Raw genomic sequence first — 25,624 nt, 5'->3', positions numbered from 1 at the left:
ATCAGTACAAGTGCTCCCTCCCCGCTCCTTCCTTATTTATTCCTGAAATCCCCTTTCCCTCCCTATCATTGGCCCCGCACCACCACGCCCCCACCCCCTACATCCCTCTATCAACCCATATTATCACTATGCATCCACTCCTCCTGTGCTTCACAGCTGGGAGATCAAACAGAAATAAAAAACAAAATTGAAATAAGGAGGTAAAAAGAAAATAATAATAATTTAAAGACAAAAATACAAATAATAATTGAGAAAGAAATGACTCCCATCAACATTCAAAAAGCCAGGGAAGAAATTCCTGTCATGGAAAAATAAGATGCTAGCACCTAGAACAAATTATGGTCGAGTCTATAGGGAGGTCAACTGGGCAATTATCAAGTTCAGTTCACCATAATCAAAATTACAATGGTCTCTGCTTGATAGTAAGGCTGTTCATGACTCTTGTCTGTAGCTACAGCAGATCTGCCAGCTAGATACTCTGCAGATGGGTTTTGGGCTGCCACTATCCACCACAACTTTCTACAAATTTATCTGATACTTTTCCCTTTGCTATATTCGAATTTTGTAACTATCATCTTTGCATCACACAAACTGGTATGCTTCTTCCATGTGGACTTAGTTGTCTCCTTGCTTAGATGGCTGCTTGTCTGAATACAAGCCTTTAAGACCCCAGACACTATTCCAATTGATAGCTGGGCACCTTCTACTTTATTCACCACACACTGCTATAATGCTCTCATGAAGGTGAATACTGAGCAGGGCCAGAACTAACAATTCTTGAACTGGAACTAGAATTAAGTGAGAGTCCAGATTTCATCTGCTTGTCCATGAGGTTGGCACATCTCAGGTATATTCTGGTGGTTGGAATATAACAAAATAAAAACCCTGTAAGACCAACTGCATCAGTAGTAGCCATAAGCCAACCAGCAAACACACGCACAAACACACGCACACACATTTTAATGATATTTTCAGAACTCCAGAAACTGTTGTTTACTCAGAGTTGCACCACTGGCTTTTAAAGTATATTTTATTATGATATCACTTTGTAAGGAATTTAAAAATAATACACCTTGTTCCCAGAATAATGATGAAAAATAACGAAATATAAACCTATGTATTGATTTACAAGGTAATGAATACATCTGGCAGACAAGAGTAAAATATTTCACCTAATTAGTGGGAGCCCTTAGCGGCACTGTCAGGGACTTCTGGCACGGTGGCAGTTTGGACCTTTGATTCCAAAGAGAAAAAGTGCCTTGGAAATGCTATAAAGCATAGCTAAGAATTGGAATCCTCTCAGGGGCAGTGGTTGTAATTCTGGTTAGTGGAAATGCAAACTTTACTTATTCTCTCTTCATTGTGGCTGACATACTGAAGTTAAGATTCATACAGTGATGTAGGTTTAACTATTCTCTAAGCCTAAAATGCTGTCACTCTAAGTAGGAGGCGTCCTGGTGGCACCGTAGTTAAGCACTCAGGTTCTAACTGAAATGTCAGTGGTTGAATCCAGCAGCCACACAGTGGGATATAGATGTGGCAGTATGCTTCCCTAAAGAGTACAGCCTTGAAAACCCTTTCTAGCATTTCTATTCTGTCCCACAGGGTCTCTAAGTCTCCATCGACTCAATAGGAATGGCCTTGGGTTTGATAGATAGTATCATCACAATTTCTAAGACATTATTAGAAGCTGTAATGTCTTATGACTCATAGCATTCACACTAAAATGCTTTCACTACTTTGCAAATCAAGACAGGTTTATATTAGGGGGTACCCCAAAAGCCCAGAATTGCACTGGGTAGAGCGGAGATTTCACTGTTCACATTTTTCCTGCAGGGCAAGCATCAAGCAACTTACTCTGAGTTAGTGTACTCAGTGGCGCCACATTGCCTGGGAAGGTTCTCTCTCATCACTGAATTTTTTCATGAAAGCAGTTTCACTCGAACCTCCTTTGTTGTGAGTTGATTTCAGAAAGCAGCTACAGAGACTGGTGATGTTGAACACAACTTACAAGGACAGTGCTATAAGAAAAACTCAAGTGTACGAGTGGTTTTCTAGTTTCCAAAAAGGTGAAATGTCAATAGATGACAAACCTCATTCTGGACATCTGTCAACTTCCCTACCAGACAAAAATGTTGACTCATAGTGCATTTGGAATTCGTTCCATCAGGTCAAACTATTAACCAAGCTTTCTATTTAGAGGTTCTGAAAAGAACCCCCAACAGTATACCACCAGAAAGGCCTGGTTTGTGGCAGATGGGGGAATGATTTTGCCGCCATGACAATACACCTGCTCATGCAGCTATCTCAAAGTGGCAGCTTTTGGCAAAAACAGCATGCCTCTCTTTCCCCATACACCTTACTCACCTGACCTTGTTCCATGAAACTTTTTTTTTTTGTTTCCACGAATGAAGAGAGACATGAAAAGGCAGCAATTTGAAGACAGAAAAGAGGAAGAAAAAAACAAGGGAGCTGCTGTCAGCCATTCAAAGAGTTTGAAAAATGCTTCCAGGAATGGAATCACAGATTTGACAAATGTATTAAATGTAACAGAGAGTACTTTGATGGTGATACAGAAACCATAACTTTGGGGTGAAATTTATGGGTTTGGGGGCAGTATCAGTAAGATGGAAACAAGGGACAGTATCAGTACGATGGAGACTGCTCTAAAACACCTTATAAAATGGTATCATCATAAAATGCGTTTATAAAGCTAGCACTGAAATTCAAAATTGTATTCCCAGATATCTCATATTATCAACAAGAAAACTTACAATTACATTATATCAATCCCAAATTATAGTTTACATGAGTAATGTCATTTATTTTAAGGGATGCCTATTATCATTAGCTCCCTCTGTTCTATGCCACAAGAGCCCAAAATAACAAATTTGAAATACAAGTACACTTTCTTTTTTAATTTACAATTTAATGGAAAAATAGTTGTATCTGACAACTTATAATTCTCTGATTTTAATATTATTTGAACTGAAGAAACTTATTAACACTTTTTTTTGCTACAAAACTTAATACAAATACCACTCTAGACTTATGTACTCACTTAAAATTGTTAATTCTTACTTTTCTAAAAGCAAGAATAACTATTCTTGCTTATTTTAACAATTAATATGGCTTACACTTGCCTCATCAGTCACTAAATATCGAATGATCAAATATTAAGGAAAACTTTTAAGATGAAGAAGTCAGTGTAAAACCCATAGGAAAATACGTAGATCTATCTGTTCCAATGAGGCTAGAAAAAACATTAAACAGCTCTTCTTCACAGAAGAGGAGACATGGGACTAAACGCTCTGCAGAGCACATTAAAATCTTTCAAGTGACATCCATGATCTTGAACACTGAGTCACAAGGATTATTATGTCATAACTTGTCTTTAACTCAAAACACAAAGAGTTTTGGGATTAGGGAATTTCACTGCCGTCTTTGTCATGAGTCTATTATTTCAGAAGCAAATCAAATCACAACTCTTTACAGAAGGCATCTCTTTGTCGGTTTGAAAAGTCAGTTAGTGTTCAAGTACTTAAACTTATGGCCCCATACACGCCATCTCTGACCCCAGTCTAACTGGAAAAGTCTATGGAGGTTCCCAGAAGTTTATCAGAACTCTCATTCTGTGATGCCTTGAAGATATGATCACATAATCTCCACTATCTCCTTTATGACTATCTCTACACTGGTCCTGGGCGGGGTGGGGGAGTGGTTCCAGAAACTGCCCCTCCTATCCTGAAGTCTATTTTGGGGAATCCTCAGGGGCTTTATTTATGGCTTTGCTTTGTACCCATTGCTGATCTGTTATGCTCCCTCATGCTGACATTTTAAAATACTCACTTGTAGCAGGTAAGAAGTGCTTGGATCCAATAAGCTTACAGCTTCATTCTGCATTGTATTCTGTTGTGTAATTGCATCTTCTCGTTTCCTCTCTTTTTGCCCTGCTTCATCATCTTCATATTCGTCTAACCCCTGAGATAAAGAAAAATTTCCACATACAATTAATAGAGTAGTCAGATAGTATGTGATGATATGACTTAGAGCAGTAAAGGAATATTAGTTGAGCACTTAGATGGCTTATGCAATAAAGGTGTTCCTATAAGTAATCTGGACAATTATTTCCTATAAACAAAATCATTTTCTAATCACTAGGAGAAAGGTCACAGAAACTCAATCATCTGCCTAACATCTGTACCTCCATATATATACTCATGCCAGTAAAACTTTTCTCTTAGCTCTGCTTATCAGTAACAGGGTTTTCTTAAGAGCCCTGCTAGCATAGTGTTGTGCTAACCCTTTTAGGAGAAAGAGGAAATTTTCTATTCCTATAAAGAGGGAGTCTCAGAAACTGTCATCATCAAAATTTCTAAGCAATCATTAGACACCATAGGGCAACCCATAGGGCAATTCTGTCCTGTCCAAAAGGCTACCCTATTCTACAGATAGCTATGCATCAGTATTGACTCAATGCAGTGAGGTTTTCATGAAAGGGGTTTCTTAAACAAAGGGTTGATTCAGTGTTCATTGTTCATTCATCAAGTAAAATGATTACCTTAAAAAGCACTCTGTGGAATATAACACAGGACATGTGTAGATTAAGACCTGAATAATTAAGTTCATTGGTACAATGCTTACTTTCTATAGAGGAGACCCAAGTTGGAGTTTCATTCAGTACATCTCTAAGAACAGTTAGTACCTATCCAACTATGGAGGTTTGAGAATTGCTATGATAATGAACAGGTTTTCAATGAAGCTCCCAGAAAGGCCTGGTTATTTGAAAATATCAGCCAGTATACAGATTACAATGGTCTGATCGGTTGTGCATTGGGTCACCAAGAGTCATGAGACAATTCAAGAACATGATACCTATACAGGCGACATAATGAAAGATACTTTTCTACTTTGATAGCACCTATGAGAACACAATAAAAGCTTGTAATTTAAAGGATAGGTATAATTTGGACTTACAGAAATAGAGAAAAGGGGAAAAAATTTCAACTGGATGTTTAAAGGAAATATTGTTGAAAAGCTGAATCAATACCACCAATTAGCACTTATCTAAATTTTCAAATGGGGAAAAAAATCATAAACAAAATAAAAATTCTCCCCATGAAAACATTTGAGAAGGAATGTCTGTTCCTTGCAGCCAAACACATTCCTAACGAATGCACTGAGTGTCCTAGAAGATTCTATGGGATGAATGGACCAAAGCAAAGTATGGTAGAAAAGGCAAGAGGATTTACACAAATTGTGTAGAGCAGAAAAAGACCAACCACTGTGCAAATCCGGAAGAGTCACTGCACTGTCCACAGATGGGAGTACATAGAAGGGGAAGGGCTAGCTTGATGAACAACACATTTGTAGATACAAAAGTCACGGTAAAAAAACATGCACCTCGGTAAAAAAACATGCACCTCAGAGAGCTTGGAATCAAGTGGAAAAAAAAAAAAGCTGGGTAAAGTAAGAGGGACACATTGGAGACATAAGCAGGCCAAGATTTTCAGAGCATGTTCAGATTCTTCTATGGTAACGTACCACAAATACTTGAGTATAAGTCGACCCAAGTAACAGCTGAGGCACCTAATTTTACCACAAAAACTTCATTTAAAATGTGCTGGAAAAACTCAACTTATACATGAGTATATACAGTAACTAACTGTGTGTACATGTGTCACCTGGCCCTCATTATGTCACATCACTGGAGTTGGATCTTGGGAAATGGTAGTAAGGAACATTATGATACTGCTACTGTATAATAAATTGTCCTTAACTGATTCAGACATTTAGTATCTTCTAAAAAAAATCCATGACTACAGTAGGTTAACAGGTTAGCTTGCTAGCAGAGTAAGAACTCAGTCTCTTCATAGTTTTGAAAGAGGTGAGAATTGGAAAGGCATATGCTCTGTGATCACAAAGGAACATGAATAGTAAATAGTCTGATAAATTTCTACTGTACATACAGAAGGCAGTATAATAAATGATACACGTTTTTAGAAAATTAGTACATGATCAAATCTCTATTGGAAAAAAGAACCTTGATATGTTGATATAAAGATTCACAGGCGACACCGCGCTCACCCACCACACTCTTCTCCCTTTCTCCACCCGCCTGCTCGTCCTCGCCCACCATGGCCACCATAGGCTTTGATGAATACATAAAGGAACTAGGAGTGGGAATGGCTCTTCAAAAAAATGGGTGTGATGGCCAAGCCTGACTGTGCCATCACTTGTGATAGCAAAACCCTCACCGTGAAAACGGAGAGCACTTTGAAAACCACAGTTCGCGTGTAACCTGGGAGAAAAGTTTGAGGAAACCACAGCTGACAGCAGAAAAACTCAAGACTGTCTGCAACTTCACAGATGGTGTTTTGGTTCAACACCAGGATTGGGGTGGGAAGGAGAGCAGAATAACAAGAAAATTGGAAAATGGAAAATTAGTGGTGGAATGTGTTATGAACAATGTCACCTATGAAAAAGAATAAAAATTCCATCATCACTTGGACAAAATTTAGCTGTGAGAAGGAACAAGCTCAGTTCAATGAGCAAATCTCCGTACTGCTTTGTTGTTGTTGTTGTTATATTCCATTACTTCGATCACACACATTTTACATGCAACTATTTCCAAGTATTGATTTGATTAGGATCATCCCTTTGATGAATAAATCAATGTGTTTGTGCTAATACCAAAAAAAAAAAAAAAAAGATTCAGAGGGAACAAAAGTGAAGAGACAAGATGAACTAATAGGCAATGTGGTCCTATGAAAAACAAATATATCAAGGAACATGGACTCAATATAAAAAATGTAGTACAAATATTTAGCAATTAGGCCTGATTTAGAAAAATAACATTTCTTACAACTATCTTAAAACTCAATTTCAAAAGTTATTTCAAAGTGAAAGCAAACACTGATCCCACAATCAACATTATTAACATCTTTTAAAATATACTTCAATATAAATTAATACATTATATTAACATATTAATATTACATAATTATTAACATCTTTCTGAAGCACTAGCTGATATAATTAGGTAAGAAGGATAAAATATTTCTATATCACAAAGAAAGCAAAATTACTGTCTTTTCAGGTAACAGGATCTTGCCATGAAATAACCTAAGACTATTTTAAAATGAAAGTTACTTAAGGTGGTTTTTTCAATAATGTAAAAATAAATAGCATCCCCAAGCAACAGCAATATCAGAATATATAATTTATAAAATTACCACAAACAAAGGAAAAAAACAGGTAGTACCCATATGATGAAAACATCTTTACAGAGGGCTACAAATTTAAACCAATGCTCCAATTGAGAGAAGCTACTGTTTTGTGAAGCTATCGATAAGACATCCAACAAAAATTTAATGATCAAATTCCTAAGATGATTAATTTATAGAGGTGGCTTATTTGAGATAATAAACACCTAAAATATCCAGTACAATTAATCTTAAAACAGTGATGACAGCACTCTAACATTAAATGTACAAAAGTACAATAATGAATACTGTAGGACAATGGTCTAAGAGAAAGAAATCATTATTATCATTTATATTTAGTCCACTGGATACGGCTTTTCAAAATGAAATTAAAACAGATTTTTCTCTTCTTTTAAATTTTATTTTATTGGGAGCTCATAAAATTCTTACCACAATCCATACATACATCCATGCATTATGTCAAGCACATTTGTATGTTTGTTGCTATCATCATTCTCAGAACATTTGCTTTCTACTTGATTCCTTGGTATCAGCTTCTCATTTTCTCCCCTCCCTTCCTGCTCCCCTCTCCCTCATGAACCCCTTAATAGTTTATAAATTATTATTATTTTGTCATATGTTATATTGTCCAATGTCTCCTTTTACCCACTTTTCTGTTGTCCATCCCCCAGAGAGGAGGTTATGTGTAGGTCCTTGTAATCGGTTCCCCGGATATTATTTTTTAATAACAGCCATCATGAATTCTTCAAAAACTAATGCTGTTACAAGGGGTCAACCATTTAATACAAGGTAAGGGCTGAGAAGCAAGCAATTTAAGGTATGAAAATAATAAACCCACTGCCATGGAGTTGATCCAACCCATAGCAACCCTATACAGGGCTTCTGAGGCTGTAACTATTTTTGGGAACAGAAAATCTCATCTTGCCCTCAGAGCTACAGGTGGGGTTGAACAGTTGTGGTTAGCAATCTATGGCTTATGAGAAACCAACACTAGGGCTCCACTCTTCTATTTTGTGGAAATAATCATTTCACATTTTCCTATGTCTGGACTGAAAAAACTCTGCCCAGAGAATCTCAAGTCAGTTTCTGAAGCTAGGATTTTTAAGTCAGAGTAATGTAGTTGTTAGGCAAAATTTGAAAGAGTTACCAATAAGGATTGGGATCCTGTTTTCTTTCTTTTTTAATCATTTTCTTGGGGGCTCGTACAACTCTACCTCAATCCATACATACATCCATTGTGTCAAGTACATTTGTAGCCATCATCATTCTCAAAACATTTGCTTTCTACTTGAGCCTTTGGTATCAGCTCATTTCCCCCTCCCTCCCCCACTCTCTCTACCTCTCTCAATCTGGATAATTTATAATTATTATTTTGTCCATGTCTTACACCGTCCCACATCTCTCGTCATTCACTCTTCTGTTGTCTCTCCCCTAGGGAAGGGGTTATATGTAGAAAATTGTGATCGGTTCCACCTTTGTACCAAACCTTCCCTCCACCCTCCCGGTATCACCACTCGCACCACTGGTCCTGAGAGGTTCATCGGTCCTGAATTGCCTGTGTTTCCGGTTCCTATCTGTACCAGTGTACTTCCTCTGTTCTAGCCCGATTTGTAAGGCAGAATTGGGATCATGATAACTGGGGGGACGGGTGGAAGAGGAGAGGAAGCATTAAAGAACTAGAGGAAAGTTGTAAGTTTCATCGTTGCTACACTGCATCCTGACTGGCTGGTCTCCTCCCTGTGACCCTTTTGTAAGGGGATTTCCAGTTGCCTACAGATGGGCGGTGGGTCCCACTCCATACTCCCCCTCATTCACAATACGATTTTTTTGTCCTTTGATGTCTGTTACCTGATCCCATTGACACCTCGTAATCACACAGGCTGGTGGGCTTCTTCTATGAGGGCTTTGTTGCTACTCAGCTAGATGGCCGCTTGTTTACATTCAAGCCTTTAAGACCCCAGATGCTATATTTTTGATAGTTGGGCACCATCAGCTTTCTTCACCACATTTTCTTATGCACCCGCTTTGTCTTGAGCGATCTGGTAGGGAAGGTGAGCACCATGGAATGCCAGTTAAATAGAACAAAGTGCTCTTGCATTTAGGAAGTACTTGAGTGGAGGCCCATTGTCCATCTGCTACCTTAATACTAAAACCTATAAATATATGCATGTAGATCTATTTCCCCATCATCCTATATATATTTACATATGTACATGCCAGTATTTAGACCTTTGCCTCCTAGTTCTTTCCTCTATTTCCTTTTACTTTCTTCTTGTCCCACTATCTTGCTCAGCCTTCATTTGGGTTTCAGTAATTCCTCTCGGTTATATTGCCCTTGATCAAGCTCTACCAGGCCTCCAACACCCTCCTGCCACCAATTTTGGAATACTTGTTGTTCCCTTGTCCATAGGTTTGTTAACATCCTCTTCCTTCCCCTGGCTTCACCCTCTCCCATGTCCCCTGGAACCTTCAGTCCCATTGTTTTCTCCTCCAAATTGTTTATCTGCTGTTTTATTTTTCATTTCATTTTCTGAGTCCTAATTTCTCAACACTAACTCTCCTTCCTCCAACTCATTCAATAAATATTTACCATTTTAAAAGTGCAGCTTAAAAAATAAAGCAATACTTTAAGTAAATGTTGGTAAATGAATGCATGAATTACTCAATGAAACAAATCAGGTAGATGGGACTATGGTACCTCAAGTTGAAGTCCTGAAAGCTCTGCCACAGGACCACTATTAGCCCCACAGACCTGATGTCATGCCTGTGCTGAGTCTACTTCACATCCCCAGTAGCTTTTCCAACAGGGATTAGCTGATGAATCACAACAGTTCTTTTAGCCACAAGCATCCCACAAATTCCTTAAGCTATTTTATGTAACCAGGATAAATACAACGAGGGAACAATTTGAAGGAAAGGGTGAGAAAAATAAGGATGAAAACAGAAAGTACCAAGTTGAAGAATAAGAGAGTAAAGGCATTTTCTACTTCTATCTCCCACCATGATGAATAATTCTTTTATTATACTATTGGATGAAACCTTTGGAATGGGGGTACAAATAAGTACTGACAAAAGACTGTCAGGGTCAGTAGTGTGAAAACCACTACAGGAGAAAGAAGGGGCTTTCGACTCCCATAAATAGTTAGTCTCAGAATCTCACTGGGCAGTACCCCCCTGTCCTCTAGGGTCACAGCGAGTTGGTATCAACGAGTGATGGCAGTGAGTTTGGGTTGTTTTTTAAGGTTATATTCTTCTAACTTTGGAACCATAGAGGAGGTTTTTATTTTTGTTTTCTATTTTCACACCCTAGAGAAATCTGTCCAAGTTAAAAATATATATCTGTTATCATTTTAAGATGGCGTGGTGCCACAGTGGTTATAGTGCTCAGATGCTAACTAAAAGGTGAGCAAATCAATCTACTAGCTGCACCATGGGAGACAGTCGTGGCCATCTGTTTTCCTAAATCTATAAACCCTGGATAGCATAAGCAGTGCCAAATCAAATCAAACTCACGACCATCAGGTTGATGCTAATTCATAGCAACTCTATGGGGAAGGGGTAGAATGACCTCTGAGCGTTTGAGACTCTAACTCTTCGTAGTTCTCCTTTAGTAACTGGTGGTTATGAACTTCTGACCTTACTGTTAGCAGCCCAATGCTAACCACTAGAAAATAGACACTACACATTTCATTACATTTACATCCTAAGTATATATAAAGAGTCACTAAATAGCTGAGAAAATAACAAACCTAAAGGAACTTATGGGAAAAAAGGCATAAACAAAAGATTTCCCAGTTGTTTGGGTTCAGTTAGTATTCATGGAGACCCTCGGTGTTTCAGAGTGGAACTGCAATCCACAGAGTTCTCAATAGCTGATTTTTCAGAACCAGAGTGCCAGGTCTTTCTTCCAATGTCCCTCTGAGTGGATGTGAAACTGTATGTGTTGATCAGCTGAATATGTTGATCCCTGGCACCACTGAGGTACTCTTGACCATGTAAAAAAATGCTCAGGCAGCACAGCTCTTGCTATTCGGCGTCATCACACTGACTCTGACACACAGTAAGGCCATGTAACAGTGTGCACTTTCCCCAAAGGTCTTTCGAGGCTGTAATCTTTCCAGAAGCAGACTGCCAGGTCCACTGAATGCGTTTAAAGTGCTAGCCTGTCAGTTAACAACAAAGTTTAATTGTGCTAGAAGCCTACTAAACATATGAAAAGATGCAGTGTACTGAAATGTTTCGTCATATCCATTATATGTTGGCAAAAAGCACAAATATGTCTTATTTTGAGAAAATAGGTAATGGCATGCTGAAGGGAATACAGTGTAGTGTAATCCCTATGGAAAGAAATTTGTCAAAACCTACCAAGTTGACCTACCAAGTACCCAAAACATCTACATTAAATTCTTAAAAAGAGAGAAAATTAAACCCAAAAGCAAGAGTGAAAATTAATGAAATTCAAAGTGGGCTCTTTGAGATGATCGACAAAATTAAAAACCTCTAGCCAGTCTGATTACGGGGAGAAAGGGGAAAAAACTAAAATTTACTTAGTGACAGATGACATGATCTGCATAGAAAGTCTTACTCAAAAACAGCCTGTCCCTCTGAGTTTCCAAACTATAACTTTTTACGGGAATAGGAAACCCCACCTATCTCAGGAGGAGTGGCTGGTGGTTTCAAACTGCTGAACTTTGTGGACTGGTGTTGGACATATGGGTTAATGTTGGATTTGTGGGTTTGAGGAGCACTGGGTGTTTTCTTGATGTGCACTTAACCTTTATATAAAACTCTCTTAGACATGAGTTTCTGTGGATTTGTTTCACTAAAGTACCCAGACTAACACACATGCCCACCAATTGGTGTATGGATAAACAAATCATGGTAATGAAAGCTACCCAGGAACAAAGTAAATAATCTCAAAATCACTATGCTCCATGAAAGACACTACAAAGTAAGGGCTATATAGTCTGATGGCTTTACATAAAATTCTATAAATGGCAAAACCATAGAAATGGAAATTTTATGTAAAGCCATTGTGATTTAAGCTGGTTTTGTGGGGTGGTGGTAGTTTATCCTACACTAAACAAAAATTAGCTAGCCATGCCATAATAAAGGAGTTTGAAAGGAATTAGGCACACATTAGATACCTATGGGGATAATCCAAAACTGGGCATGCGCAGACTAGGTCACTAGGCAGAGGTGAAGGTCAACTTGGGGTAGCACACGAGACACCAGCAATATTACATCACACTCGTGCCTGAATTCAGCCAATAAGAATGGTCACTATCCTCTCAACCACACCATGCACACCCCTACCCCAAGGGGGGTTAAGAGAGGATAAATAGCACAGACTGAGGGCAGGACTGTCTTTCCCGTCAGAGGGCCGGATATCACCTGTGTACACCCTGCGCACAGGTGCCCGTGCCCCCGCCCCTCTCTCTTAAGAGCTCTTCTTCCCTTTTCATTTCAGGCATTCTTTTGGCTCCATGGCCTCCTCTTGTTCCTGTACTCCTTTCACGTAGTTTTTCGCACTCCCTCAAACGAGGCCAGCTTTAGTCACAAACTCTAGTGTGGTCCCCTGCTGGGTCTTGCATGCTTTCCAGAGATGGTGTGTACTGAGGCTTTACTACCCAAAACTTCCCTTTCCCTTACGAAAGTGACTTCGATGTATAAAAGTGCTTTTGTACATGAATTCTTTCAGCATTGAGAAGCAAAAACATGGGAAACCATTCCAGAAGCCTAACAGTTGTTTGCCAGGTGCCAGGAGTGGGGTGAGGGAGCTGACTGGAAAGTGGTGGAGCCGGTGAATGATGGAAATGTACTTTTATCTTGATTCTCAAGGTATTTTACACCAGGCTTAGTACATTTGTTCAAACTCATATAATTATATTACAACAAAGTGGCAATTTCAAACAGCAAAATGTTCCTCTATGTAAATGAAACCTCCAGAATATTATACTTATCAAAAAGGGAGATATTCATGTGAGAAAAGGAATAAATCTTAGACTTTAAAGGAAACAAAGAAAAAGGACTGAACCAGATTTGGATTAAACCTCTAGATCCCACCTTCTAATTAGTTTCAGAAAATAATAAGAGCAGTAGAACATGCCAAGTAGCACCACAGAATGCAATTATGAAAGTCTACATTACGGACATGAAGCAAGGGTTAGCAGACGTTAGAAGGCCAAAGAACATATCTTTTAGATTTAAGGGGCCACATAAGATCTCTGTTGCATCTTGTTTTATTTATATAACCCTTAAAAATTTTAAACCATTCTTAGCTTTCTATCACACAAAAGCAAGCTTCTGCCAACATTTTGGTATGACGAACAAACAGCCCAGTTTTGCTAACAAAGTGCAAAAAGAAAACTGGAGGGGGACAGGTTAAGGCAGAAAGATGATGTCTACATTTCAAGCTTAAAGGATATATGAATCAATAGCTATGTATTACTCTTCATTTTTCTAGGAATTAAAATATACGTATCATTTAAGAAATAGTTTAAGAAAATTTGGAGGTTGTTTTTAGGCATGATAATAGTATTATGATTCCTCTATTTAATTTTTTAACTTAAATCATTTTATTGGGGCTCATACAACTATTATCACAACCCATACATACATCAATTGTGTAAAGCACACTAAGACATTCATTGGAATGTCTAAGCACTTGGGTTCCTGGAATCAATTTGTTTTCTTTTCCCTCCCCCTCCCTCCTCCCTCATGAACCCTTAATATTTTATAAATTATTATCTTATCTTACACTGACTGGCGTCTCACTTCATCCACTGTCCTGTTGCCCATCCCACAGAGAGGAAGTTATATGTAGATCCCTGAGATCAGTTCCCCCTTTCTACCCCACCTTCCCTTCCGGTATCATCACTCTCACCGTTGGGCCTGAGGGGTTCATCTGTCCTAGATTCCCTGTTTTCAGATCCTATCTGTACTGCTGTGCATCCTCTGGTCTAACCAGGTTTGCAAGGTAGAATTGGGATCACTGAAGACAGACGTGTGCATAAGCAAACGTGGTGAAGAAAACTGATGGTGCCCTGCTATCAAAAGATATAGCGCTGTCTAGAGTCTTAAAGGCTTGAAGACAAACAAGTGGCCATCTAGCTTGGAAGCAACAAAGCTCACAGAGAAGCACATAAGCCTAAGTGAACACGAGGTGTTGAAGGGATCAGGTAGCAGACACCAAAGAACAAAAACCATCATTGTGTGATCACCTTCCCACATAAACGCTGAAGATGAATGTGTGCATAAGTAAGTGTGGTGAAGAAGGCAGATGGTGCCCAGCTACTGAGAGATATAACGTCTGGGGACTTAAAGGCTTGAAAGTCAACAAGCGGCCATCTAGCCCAGAAGCAACAAAGCCCACATGGAAGCAGCACACCAACATGTGTGATCATGAAGGGCCGAGTGGACCAGGTTTCAATGAGGGGAGCATATAATGGGGACCCAATGCCCATCTGTAGACAACTGGACATCCCTTGAAGAGGGATCCTGGGGAGGAGATGAGTCACTCAGGGTTCAGTGTAGCAATAATGAAACTTACAACCTTCCTTTAGGTCTCAAATGATTCCTTTATGTTTTAAAGATACACACTGCAAAATTGCACTATGTCATCTGCACATTAAAAATTGGAATGTGGTGTATGAGCCCCTAATAAAATGTAAAAAAAAAATTGGAATGTGGCTTACTTCAAAATAACACAAAATGAAGGTGTGGAATGAGTGGTACAAATATAACTGATGGGCTCCTGGGTATAGAGGGGGTTTTATTATATCATTCTTCCTACTTTTACTTATTGCTTAAACTTCTGAAGTAGAATTTTAAAGCTGAATTTACCTATGCATTGACTAAATAATGAAATAAGAATTTTTAATTCTAAGTAGTAGAGTTCTGCCTCTGGAGAATGAAACAGTATGATAATATTTGAAATTTGCATTTTCAAAGCAAGATATTAGGAAACAGTAAATTTAAAAGAATGTTAGCAATTTAATATAAAGTGAAAAATACATACATGTAAAGGCACGGTTTTTAAATTTTATTTTCTTTATAATCATTCAAATGTGTTAAGATTATAAAATCATAAAATAAAAAAATTGTAAGATTTTAGAATCAGAGACCTAGATATAAGCCCCTTAGTTTAGCACTTCAAATATTAGTTCTTGGTACTGAGTATTTTCTAGACATAGGGCACAACTAAGCACTAATGTCTATTATTTCATATAATTCTCCAAAAACCTTAGGAGGCACTATGAGATACGACATCCCTCACTGACGCATAGCCCTATAGGGGACAACACTGGGGTCACAGGGTGGGAACTGCACACAATCTGATCCCACCACACAGAGGCAAAACACTAAGGACAACAAGACAGCAAGGGGAACAGAGCAACAAAGTCCCCAGGGAACACCAAAAATAGACTTTGGGGCCAGGGCTTGGCACCCCATGAGACTCTCCCAGAAAACACTCCTAAAGGCCAACAAACAGTCTTTAAACTAACTACAGGCTTTTCTTTGTTGGTGGTGGTGGTTTTGGGTCATTGGCCTTTTGGTGTTGTTTTTTCTTTTGTTGCTTTGTTTTGCTCTGCCTTGTTTCTTTGCATGTTATGATCTCCATAGGTCTGTCTAAATAAGATAGGCTGGATGAACAATCTGTAGGAAAAAGCAACCGGACCAACGGTTCCAAGGGGACATGGAAGAGGGGGAGGTGAGGGGAAAGGTAGTGGCAGTAACAAACCCAGGGACAAGGGAACAAGTGATCCAAATTGGTGGTGAGGAGGGTGTAGGAGAACTGGTAGGGCGTGATCAAGGATAATGTAACTGAGAGGAATTACTGAAACCCAAATGAAGGCTGAGCATGATAGTGGGACAAGAAAGTAAAAGGAAATAGAGGAAAGAACAAGGAGGCAAAGAGCATTTACAGAGGTCTAAATCAAGGCATGTACACATGTAAATATATTTTTATATGAGGATGGGGAAATAGATCTATGTGCATAAATCTACAGGTTTAGTATTAAGGTAGCAGTTGGACATTGGGTCTGCACTCAAGTACTCCCTCAATGCAAGAATACTTTGTTCTATTTTACTGACATTGCATGATGCTCACCTTCCCAACACAATCTCTGAAGACAAAGCGGGTGCATAAGCAAACGTGATGAAGAAAGCTGATGGAGCCTGGCTAAAGATATAGCATCTCGGGTCTTAAAGGCTTGAATGTAAACAAGCGCCCATCTAGCTGAGAAGCAACAAAGCCCCTATGAAAGCAGCTCACCAGCCTGTGTGATCAGGAGGTGTCAAAGGGATCAGGTATCTGGCATCAAAGAACAAAAACTCAAATCACTGTGAATGAAGGGCAGTGCAGATTGGGGACCCAAGACCCATCTGTAGGCAAATGGACATCCAGGCATCAAAGAACAAAACATCAAATCATTATGAATGAGGGGGAATGCAGATTGGGACCCAAGACCCATCTGTAGGCAACTGGACATCGCCTTACAGAAGGGTTGAGGGGAGGAGACGAGCCAGTCAGGGTGCAGTGTAGCAACAATAAAATATACAACTTTCCTCTAGTTCAGGCGTCCTCAAACTTTTTAAACAGGGTCAGTTCACTGTCCCTCAGATCCATTAGAGGGTCGGATTATAGTTCCAAAAAAAAAACTATGCATAGGATGTAGCGGGAAGAAAGCACTGCCATGTCTGCAGTGTCCTGAGCCACCGTGTCTCAAAATCAGCACAAGCTCTCTAGCAGAGGCCAGTTCCAGGAACCTCACCCAACACCGGGAAAACAGACAGTGCAGCAGGGGCTCCCAAGTCCCCGCTCCCTACACAGGTAGACCAATGCTCTGGCCGGTCAGCCAAAGCTGGAGACTCAAGGCACTGAAAGTGGAAGAAGCAATCTGATTGGTCCAAGAAAGGAAGGGGAGAGGGGGAGACATGTCAAATGAACAGAACCTGTCGAAAGAGAGTTCTCTCGTGCCCTTGATGCAGTCATGGAGGATCTCTCTGGAGAGGACAGCAGATTGGGCAGCCGGGCTCCCTCCCTCAAGACAGGTCTCACTGCCTGGACATACACCAATGGATTCGAAGTGCTTGGAGACTGAGAGGAATGGAGAAGAATAGGTGTCGTCCCTTTCCTGTGCTAGGAAAATCCCTACAGCTTTTTTTTCCCTGAATGAGGTTTTCATTGTTGTGTGCGTGTGTGATTGAGAGCTCGCGTGGAACAATCTTTGAAAAATGGCCTGTAGCACCCAACAGCTGTCTCAGAAGGTGAAAGCCACGAAATGGGGCAGATGGACGGGCAGGGGGGCTTGCCCGGGTGGGCTCCCACTGGTGCTGGTTTTGGGAACTGCTCTGTGGCACACAGCAGTCTTGCTGGTGACTCAGAATTGGGTTCCTGACCTTTCCTTTCTCCACCCCAGATCAACCACGCTGATATGCCTGGCTCAGCCCGAAGGAGGAGGGCGGTGAGTTTCCTGCTCTAGTGGACACTGGAATCCCTCTGCAGGATGGCAGGCCGATGTCCACTGAGCAGCCAGCATGGCTGGCATTTTGATCCCAGTGGAATGAAGGCTGCATTTGAACTCAGTCCCAGGGATGATTTGTAGACAGAGCTAAAACAAGTCCCTTTTGCAATCTCCCGACGTGGGAGAGATGCACCCCGAGCAAGAACGCAAGACAAGCGAGGGGCTGGCTGGACTAGCCTGTTCACTATCTGAGTCACAGTCACCTACCCCATACTTCTTGTCCCTGGGGCCTAACTCCACTCCACTTATGGAAGAACAGGGGGGTGGGACAGAAAGGGGTTGTAAAAAGTTCCCCCTCTGCTCTCCACAAGCTCCACTTTCCCTGTCCCGGTGGCAGGTCAGGAGAGAGACGTGGCCCGAAGAAGAGGTGTGGACAGGCCCAGGAGGCAGCTCAAGTGCAGAGCTGGAAGCGCTGGCCATAGTCCAAGTGCTGGGAGGTGTAGGAGAAGCAAAAAAACCCAAACACCCCCCGCACAAAAAAACCAACTATGAACAAATTCCTATGCACACTGCGCATATCTTATATTGAAGTAAAAAAGGGGGGTGGGCAAAACACCTGGCAGACCGGGTAAAATGTCCTTGGTGAGCCGCATGTGACCCACGATCCTAGTTTGAGAACCCCTGCTCTAGTTCTTTAATGCTTCCCACCACACTATCATGATCCTAATTCTACCTTACAAAACTGGCTAGACCAGAAGATGTACAGTTACAGATAGGAACTGGAAACACAGGGAATCCAGGACAGATGATCTCTTCAGGACCAGTGCTGAGAGTACCTATACCGGGAGGGTGGGGTAGAAGGGGAGAACCAATTACAAGGATCTACATATAACCTCCTCCTTAGGGGTTGTACAACAGAAAAGTGAGTGAAGGAATACATCAAACAGTGTAAGATATGACAAAATAATTATTTATAAATTGTCAAGGGTTCATGTGGGAGGGGAGAGCGGGGAGGGAGGGGAAAAATGAGGACCTGTTACCAAGGGCTCAAGTAGAAAGGAAATGTTTTGAGAATGATGATGGCAACAAATGTACAAATGTGGTTGACACAATGGATATATGTATAGATTGTGATAAGAGTTGTATGAGCCCCCAATAAAATGATTAAATAAAAAATTAAAACAAAAAATTCTTAGGAGACATGTACCACTTTGTAGGTGGAAACTGAGGATTAGAACTGAGCAAGAGGTTTAGGGACATAAAGTTGCGAGGAGTGCAGTCAGAGCTCTACACTACGTAGTGTAACTCCAAATCTGGAATGTAAAAGAGTTGTAGCCCAAATAATCTGAGTTGATGATTGATCACTGCTCTTTATATCTCTGCATGTATTCACTTTTGCCTTTTAATTTTTTTAAAATATATTTTAAGAGGCTATTAAGCAAAGTTCTAACAGGTCTCATTTCCATATTTATCTTGGCCATTGACTGATAAATTTCCCTAAATTATTTTATTCATTATGCAGACTTTAATCTGACCTAATACTCTATTCTTCTTCTCCCTTTCAAATCAATCCATTGTGACCTCTGGAATTCCTGCTCAGGGGTTAAACCATTTTGCCTAACTCAGATGCAGAATGAAACCTATCCAAAAAACCCTGAAAAGATCCTCTCCTTAACTGGTTCTCCTAACTGGAAGCTAGATGTTTTTAATTTCTCTCATGCCATCTGACTACCTACCTCCCTGGGCGACCAAGGCTTTCTCCCCTTAGGCCAAAATGTTCAAGACCCAAAGGTGTCAGAGTCAGTACCACTTCCTAGGAAACATTTTGGAATTTGGGGAGAAGCATTTCAAGACAGAGGATAAATACTGATTTATATAGCAGAAGCCTGGAATGTTAGATATCTTGCAATTTGCAAAAACTGTTTTACATAATAAGGAACTAACAACACCCCATGATTTTACTATTAATTCTGGGTAGTCATATCTAGATCATCACAGAGATGAAAAAAATCTGTTTATAATTATCTGAAATCTAAGCACATTTTAAAGAGCCTGGTGACACAATGGTTAAGCATTCAGTTGCCAGCTTGAATTCACTTCACAGCTTGGTGGTATAAAGTCCTTACAGTCTGTTTCCATAAAGATTTCCAACCAAACCAACCCCAATTTCTTCTAGGTGAGTTTCTCAGGTTGTTAAGTCTTTATGTGGAACAGAGAGCCTCATGTTTCTCATGAGGAGTGGCTGGTGGGTTTGAACTGGTGGTTTAGCACAGTCCAACACTTACTGATAAGGGCCCCTTTTCCATAAATATTACAGGCTAAGAAAATTTAAAGGACAGTTGTACAATCACATGTCGTCACAATGAGTGGACAATCAGGTCTGCTCTCCAACAACCACATTTTACCTGTAGAAATGAACTGGTGGGTGAGGGGGAGTTGCAAATGACTGGTTACATGTACACTTACCAGAAGGCACCCTGACAGCACAACGGTTAATGCCTGGCTGTTAATCATGAGGTCTGAAGTTTGAACCCACCCAGCAGTTCTGAGGAAGAACAACCAGGCAATGCTTCTGTAAAGATTTGGGCACAGAAAGCCTATGGGGTCATTCTACTCTGCCTCCCAGGTCTCCACGGGCAAGCAGACACAAACACGTTAACAACAAAAACATCACCAAAACTGATGGAAAAAACAGAACTGGAGGAGAAAGAGTGCCAGCTTTTAAAATATACACGACCTTTTCAAGAAAGAAAACTACCTATGAATCCAGGGAGTGAAAGTTTTTGTAATGGTATAAAAAGTTGATCACTGTTTTGGAAAATGTCACACTGCCATGCTATTTGTTCATGGTACTTGAGTCATTAAAAACATCCTTTTTATCAGTCTTTAAAAAAACCTCTGAAACCACCATATTTATTATTCCATTTTTATCACTCTAAAGAAAGACCTTGTTGAAGCAATAGGCTTCGCCATCACAGTATTAACATCACTACAGTACTTCAAAGTCCTTATCACAAAACATGACATACAGTTGTCGATGTCCCTTGTTATCAGAGTAGGACTGATTTTTGGATCCCCACAAATCCAAAAGCTGCGGATGTCTAAGTCTTTATATAAAATGGCACATTTATATGCAACCTACAGAGGCCCTCTCCTACACTTTAAATCAGGGTCGCTCACACTTTTTCAGCATGTGAGAGCTACTTATAAAATGATAAGTCAAAATTATCTACCAGCTACAAAAATGCAACACATACTTATATTTGTTTATTACATTTATTCATAACTGCATTGAGAACTCTTTATATGTATAATGTATGTTTATGTACCTTGCATAACCGCATGAGTCCATATTGCACAACACAACACAATTAACTATGTACATTTTTTGTCATGACCTGAGTTTACTCTGATGACTTGCACAGAATGGAATGAGACAGGGATTCCTAGTCCGGACAGTAGCTGCTGACAACCAGCCTCAAGCACACTTCCAAATGATCATCAGTCGTGGTGGAACGGTACTGGGACTTAATGATCTTTATATGAGAAAAGGCTGACTGACTCACATAAATAAACAGAACTGAATAATGCAGTCAAGGAGGTAGCACATTTTTTCAAGCTTTAGTACTTTTCCTCTGGGAGTAAGTTCCAGAACTGTTCATGCACTCTGGACTTCAGCTGAATGTCGGCTTGTAGTGTCAAAATCGCCCATTCCGTATGAAAGTGATACGTTTTTGTCTTCTTACTTGGTTCAGCTCCCCCACTCATTTTAATGTTTCTTATGTTTAAGAAAAAAAAAACAAGGTCTAAAAATTGGCGACAACTTAGCTTGTCAGTTTTGCTGCACTTAGCATAGTTGTTTGCACATGCGTTTGACACCTAAGACTGCATCTGACTGGCTGCACTGTATATCGATTAAGTGATGGGATTGATAGGTTTACATCTATTTTTTTAATGCCATGCGATCTACCCACACTACATTTGCAATCTATTAGAAAATTGCGATCGACGTATTGAGTATCCCTGCTTTCAATAATGCATGTGGTGGGATAACTGTACTCATAGATAGATGCTCAATAAACGTTTGTAGAACTAACTACATTGCTGAACTAAGTATTAAATGTCCCATCGATGTAACATTCCATACAATAAAACATCAATTAGCACAAGCTCATTTAACTGATAATGAGAACTCAGAATAGGACTGTTGCACAGGGCTTCTTGTGGCACAATTAAGGAAGAGACCGCCACATCTTTCTCCCTCAGGGGCTGGTGGAATCACACTGTTGACCTTTCATTTAGTAGTCGACCACTTAACCAGTGCATCACGAGGACGCTCCCACCAAGTGAATTCCTATTCCTAGTGACCCTAAAAGGCAGAATAGAGCTGTTCCTTAGGGTTTCTGAGACTATAATATCTAGGGAATAGATAACCTCATCCTTTTCTACAGGAAGAGCTGGTGAGCTAGAACCCCTGACCTTATAGTTGGCAGCCTAATGCTTAACAAGCTGCACCACCAGACTCCTTTATTAAATGAAGCATCAAATTGCTATAATGTAGAGATATCTATCAAGCTCTAACACTGAAGAGACAGAAAATTATTTCATATGAAACAAAGAGCTACAAACTAAAATGAAATGCAAATTTAATTGTATTATCATACAGTAAAACATGTAAGTGGAGCTATAAAATTATGATTTCATCTTATAAGACAACTAATCAATTTTAGAAAAAGCTGTTTCAGGAGAAAACAACTATACAGGGTAATCCCTCAAAACCTAAATTGTGCTGGGCTGGGCAGAACTTCCATAGTCAACATTGTTCCTGCCAGGTGAGCAATGGAGCAACTCGTTCCGAGTTAGTGCAGCCAGTGGTGTCACCTGGGAAGGTTGTTTCTGGTCACAGTGAATACTTTCATAAAAGCCATTTCCCTTGAACCTCGTTTTGTTGTTGTTTTGGTTTTTTTTGGTGATGGCTGATATGAGAGACCAGCATGCAGGTGGGAAATTTTGTTCCTGCTTGGGAAAAATGCTACAGAAACTGTTGTAATGCTGAACATAGTTTACAAAGACAGAGCTATGGGAAAAACTCAAGTGTATGAGTGGTTTTCTCATTTCATAAAAAGGTGAAATGTTGATCAATGACAAACCTTATTCTGGATGTCTATCAACTTCCTGAAGGGACGAAAGTGTTGACTCATAGTGCATTTGGAGTTCATTCCACCAGGTCACACAATTAATCAAGCTTTCTATTTAGAGATTCTGAAAGGAACTTCTAACAGTGTGTGACAAAAAAAGCCTGATTTGTGGCAGATGGGGGAATGGTTTTGCTACGATGATAATGCACCTGTTCACTTGTGCCAGTTTTTGACAAAAAACAGCCTGCCTCTTGCCCCGCACACCTTACTCACCTGACCTTGCTCCGTGAGACTTTTTTTGTTTTGAGAATGAAGGGGACATGAAAGGACAGTGTTTTGATGACTTAGAAGAGGTGAAGAAAAAAACAAGGGAGGTGCTATCAGCCATCCAAAGAGTTTGGAAAAATGTTTCCATGAATGGACTCCCAGATTTGACAGATGTATTAAGTGTAATGGAGAGTACTTTGAAAGTGAAATGGTTGTTTTGTAAAAAAAAAAAATTAATACATAGCTTTCAAAAAATTCTAGTTGGGGGGGCTACCCCCTCATATATGCTCTGTGAGGAGATTTTAAAAAAACCTGTGTATTTAGTGGCTGCAACAAATGGGCTCAGGCACAGGAACAATTGTGAGGATGGAGCAGGGTTGGGCAGTGCTTTGTTCTATTGTGCATAAGGGTCGTCTTGTACCAACACAATGGCACCTAACAGCAGCAGCAATTTGAGATAGCACAGTAAAAAACAAATGTATATGCGTGCCTTTATTTTCAAAATGAAAACTACTATATCCATGAAAGGCATTAGAGGAACTAAAATGGATTTTACTCTTCATCTTCTGCAGTGGGACCATATAATGCTATCAGTACTGCTGCTGCTTGATCTGATTTGCTCTCCAGTCATACTTTTTCATAGTACTGTGAACCGGCTTCAAGCAAACAAAAGTGGAATCTGACTTAATTGAGGATGGCAAAAAAAAAAAAAAAAGTAAGAAAGAGCATGACACTTGCACAAAAGAGATGAACCGTGCTCTGTAACACTTGTCTCCACTCCCCCCACCGTCCGCCCCCCCTTGGCTATGGGCAAAGAGACACCTGATTGGTGGTGGTGCTCTTATATCAGTCAGGGACAGAACCAACTTGAAGTCCTTTGTTCATCCTAGCTTGATGCCTGGATTGTGGCCAGAGCTGTTTCATACCTAGGGCACATTTTAAAAAAAAGAAAAAGAAAAAACACTTGTCTCTTTTCTGAAGCAAAATCAATATATATTTCTTCCAAGTCAACCTCTCAGCTATTTTCACTACCCAGAGAACTCTAAATAATATCTGCATAACACCTTGGGAGGTAGGTCAAAGTCATAGTTTGGTTAAGGTTCCACATGCAAAGCACAAAGGTCTGTGCCAATGGATTCTAGCTTACTCTCTGTAAAGCTCAACTTCAGGATTCCTTTTCCTTCATAAACAACTATCTGGCAGCTTCAAAAATTTTGTTTAAACTTCCTTGTCTCCACAGCTTCTGTGCACATCATCCAACCCAACCCACATGCCCAGGGGATAGGGGTACACTCACACTCAGTAGGGGGAAGAATTTAATTTAAACAGTATGTACATCATTCACACCAATACCCACTTCCATTTCAAGAGCTTTTCCTCTCAAAAAATAAAAACTTAGCCTTTCTCCCTTCCAGGTCATCTTGGCGGCTGCTCTTGGTTGGGGGCCGTCCGCACCTAAGACAGGAAGATGGTGGCCGCAAAGAAGACAAAAAAGTCGCTGGAGTCCATCAACTGGAGGCTCCAACTCGTTATGGAAAGTGGGAAGTACGTGCTGGGCTACAAGCAGACGCTGATGATGATCAGGCAAGGCAAAGCGAATCTAGTCATCCTGGCCAACAACTGCCCGGCCTGGAGGAAGTCAGAAATCGAGTACTACGCCATGTTGGCCAAAGCCAGTGTCCATCACTACAGCAGCCACGTCGAGTTGGGCACGGCGTGCGGCAAGTCCTACAGTGTGTGCACGCTGGCCACCATCGACCTTGGTGATTCTGACATCATTAGAAGCATGCCAGAACAGACTTGGAAAAAAATAAATCCTGCAATATTTTTCTTTAATAAAACTGGCCAGAGTTTGTTTTTAAAAAGTAAAATAAAAACTTAAAATTTTTAAAAAATGACAAAAAACCTTGATATCTATATAAAACAAACCAAAACATCCCTTGAACATAGACCAGCACTTAGCACATGTAACCCTTTATTCTGAGCCCTACCCTCTCCTACTTTTCTCATCCCTCAACCCAACTACTCAAAGAGATGATTCGATTATCTCTTCTTCATCCCTACTTCAGGTCTGATTTTTCCTGAAATCATTTAAATCCTAATTAGACAATCCAACCTTCAAGACTCACAGAGGTTCTGCTTCCTCAAGCTTAATCGTGGAGTCCCAATTCCCTGTCATGAAGAAGAAAAAGGACACTTGGAAGGGATCGATTCCCTAATTTATATTAGTTTAATCCTAGATTAGTTTGGGTGGGAGATTAAGGAGAATAACGAAACTGTATACACTATCGTATGGGAGTGACTAGATACTAAAAAGTTTTAAAAATAACTAAAAATATAATCTTTTTTAAAATACTATTATTGGGGGCTGTTACATCTCTTATCCCAATCCATGCATTCTTCCAGTGTCCAGCACAGTTGCACGTATGCCGCCGTCATCATTCTCAAAGCCTTCTCTTCCTCTCCCTCAGGAACCCTTGGTTATATATTATTATTCTCATATGCTACATCGCCCTCCATCGCT

General features: G+C 40.1%; 1 protein-coding gene, 1 non-coding gene and 1 pseudogene across 4 annotated transcripts in view; 2 read left to right on the top strand and 1 right to left on the bottom strand.

Annotated features, from left to right (window-relative positions):
* The window catches only part of PAWR (pro-apoptotic WT1 regulator), a 120,173-nt gene that overhangs the window by 33,114 nt on the left and 61,435 nt on the right, over positions 1-25,624 (bottom strand). For 2 of the 3 annotated variants that reach the window (XM_075551232.1, XM_075551233.1), the window contains one exon: positions 3,850-3,981. The exons of the other annotated variant lie outside the window; for it this stretch is intronic. In XM_075551232.1, the coding sequence (XP_075407347.1) occupies positions 3,850-3,981 (132 nt within the window). The remainder of the gene's footprint in view (positions 1-3,849; positions 3,982-25,624) is intronic. 3 annotated transcript variants of the gene reach the window in all.
* Positions 23,896-24,039, top strand: LOC142452258 (small nucleolar RNA SNORA48). Its single transcript, XR_012785281.1, has one exon. It is a non-coding gene; the product is annotated as a small nucleolar RNA SNORA48 (small nucleolar RNA).
* LOC142450549 (large ribosomal subunit protein eL30 pseudogene) lies at positions 24,558-24,982 on the top strand (annotated as a pseudogene).

This window comes from Tenrec ecaudatus, chromosome 6 (assembly GCF_050624435.1).
Source record: "Tenrec ecaudatus isolate mTenEca1 chromosome 6, mTenEca1.hap1, whole genome shotgun sequence".
In the NCBI taxonomy this organism is placed as follows: domain Eukaryota; kingdom Metazoa; phylum Chordata; class Mammalia; order Afrosoricida; family Tenrecidae; genus Tenrec; species Tenrec ecaudatus.
The sequence above is the reverse complement of the archived record's forward strand: the minus strand, read 5'-3'. Positions and strand labels throughout refer to the sequence as shown.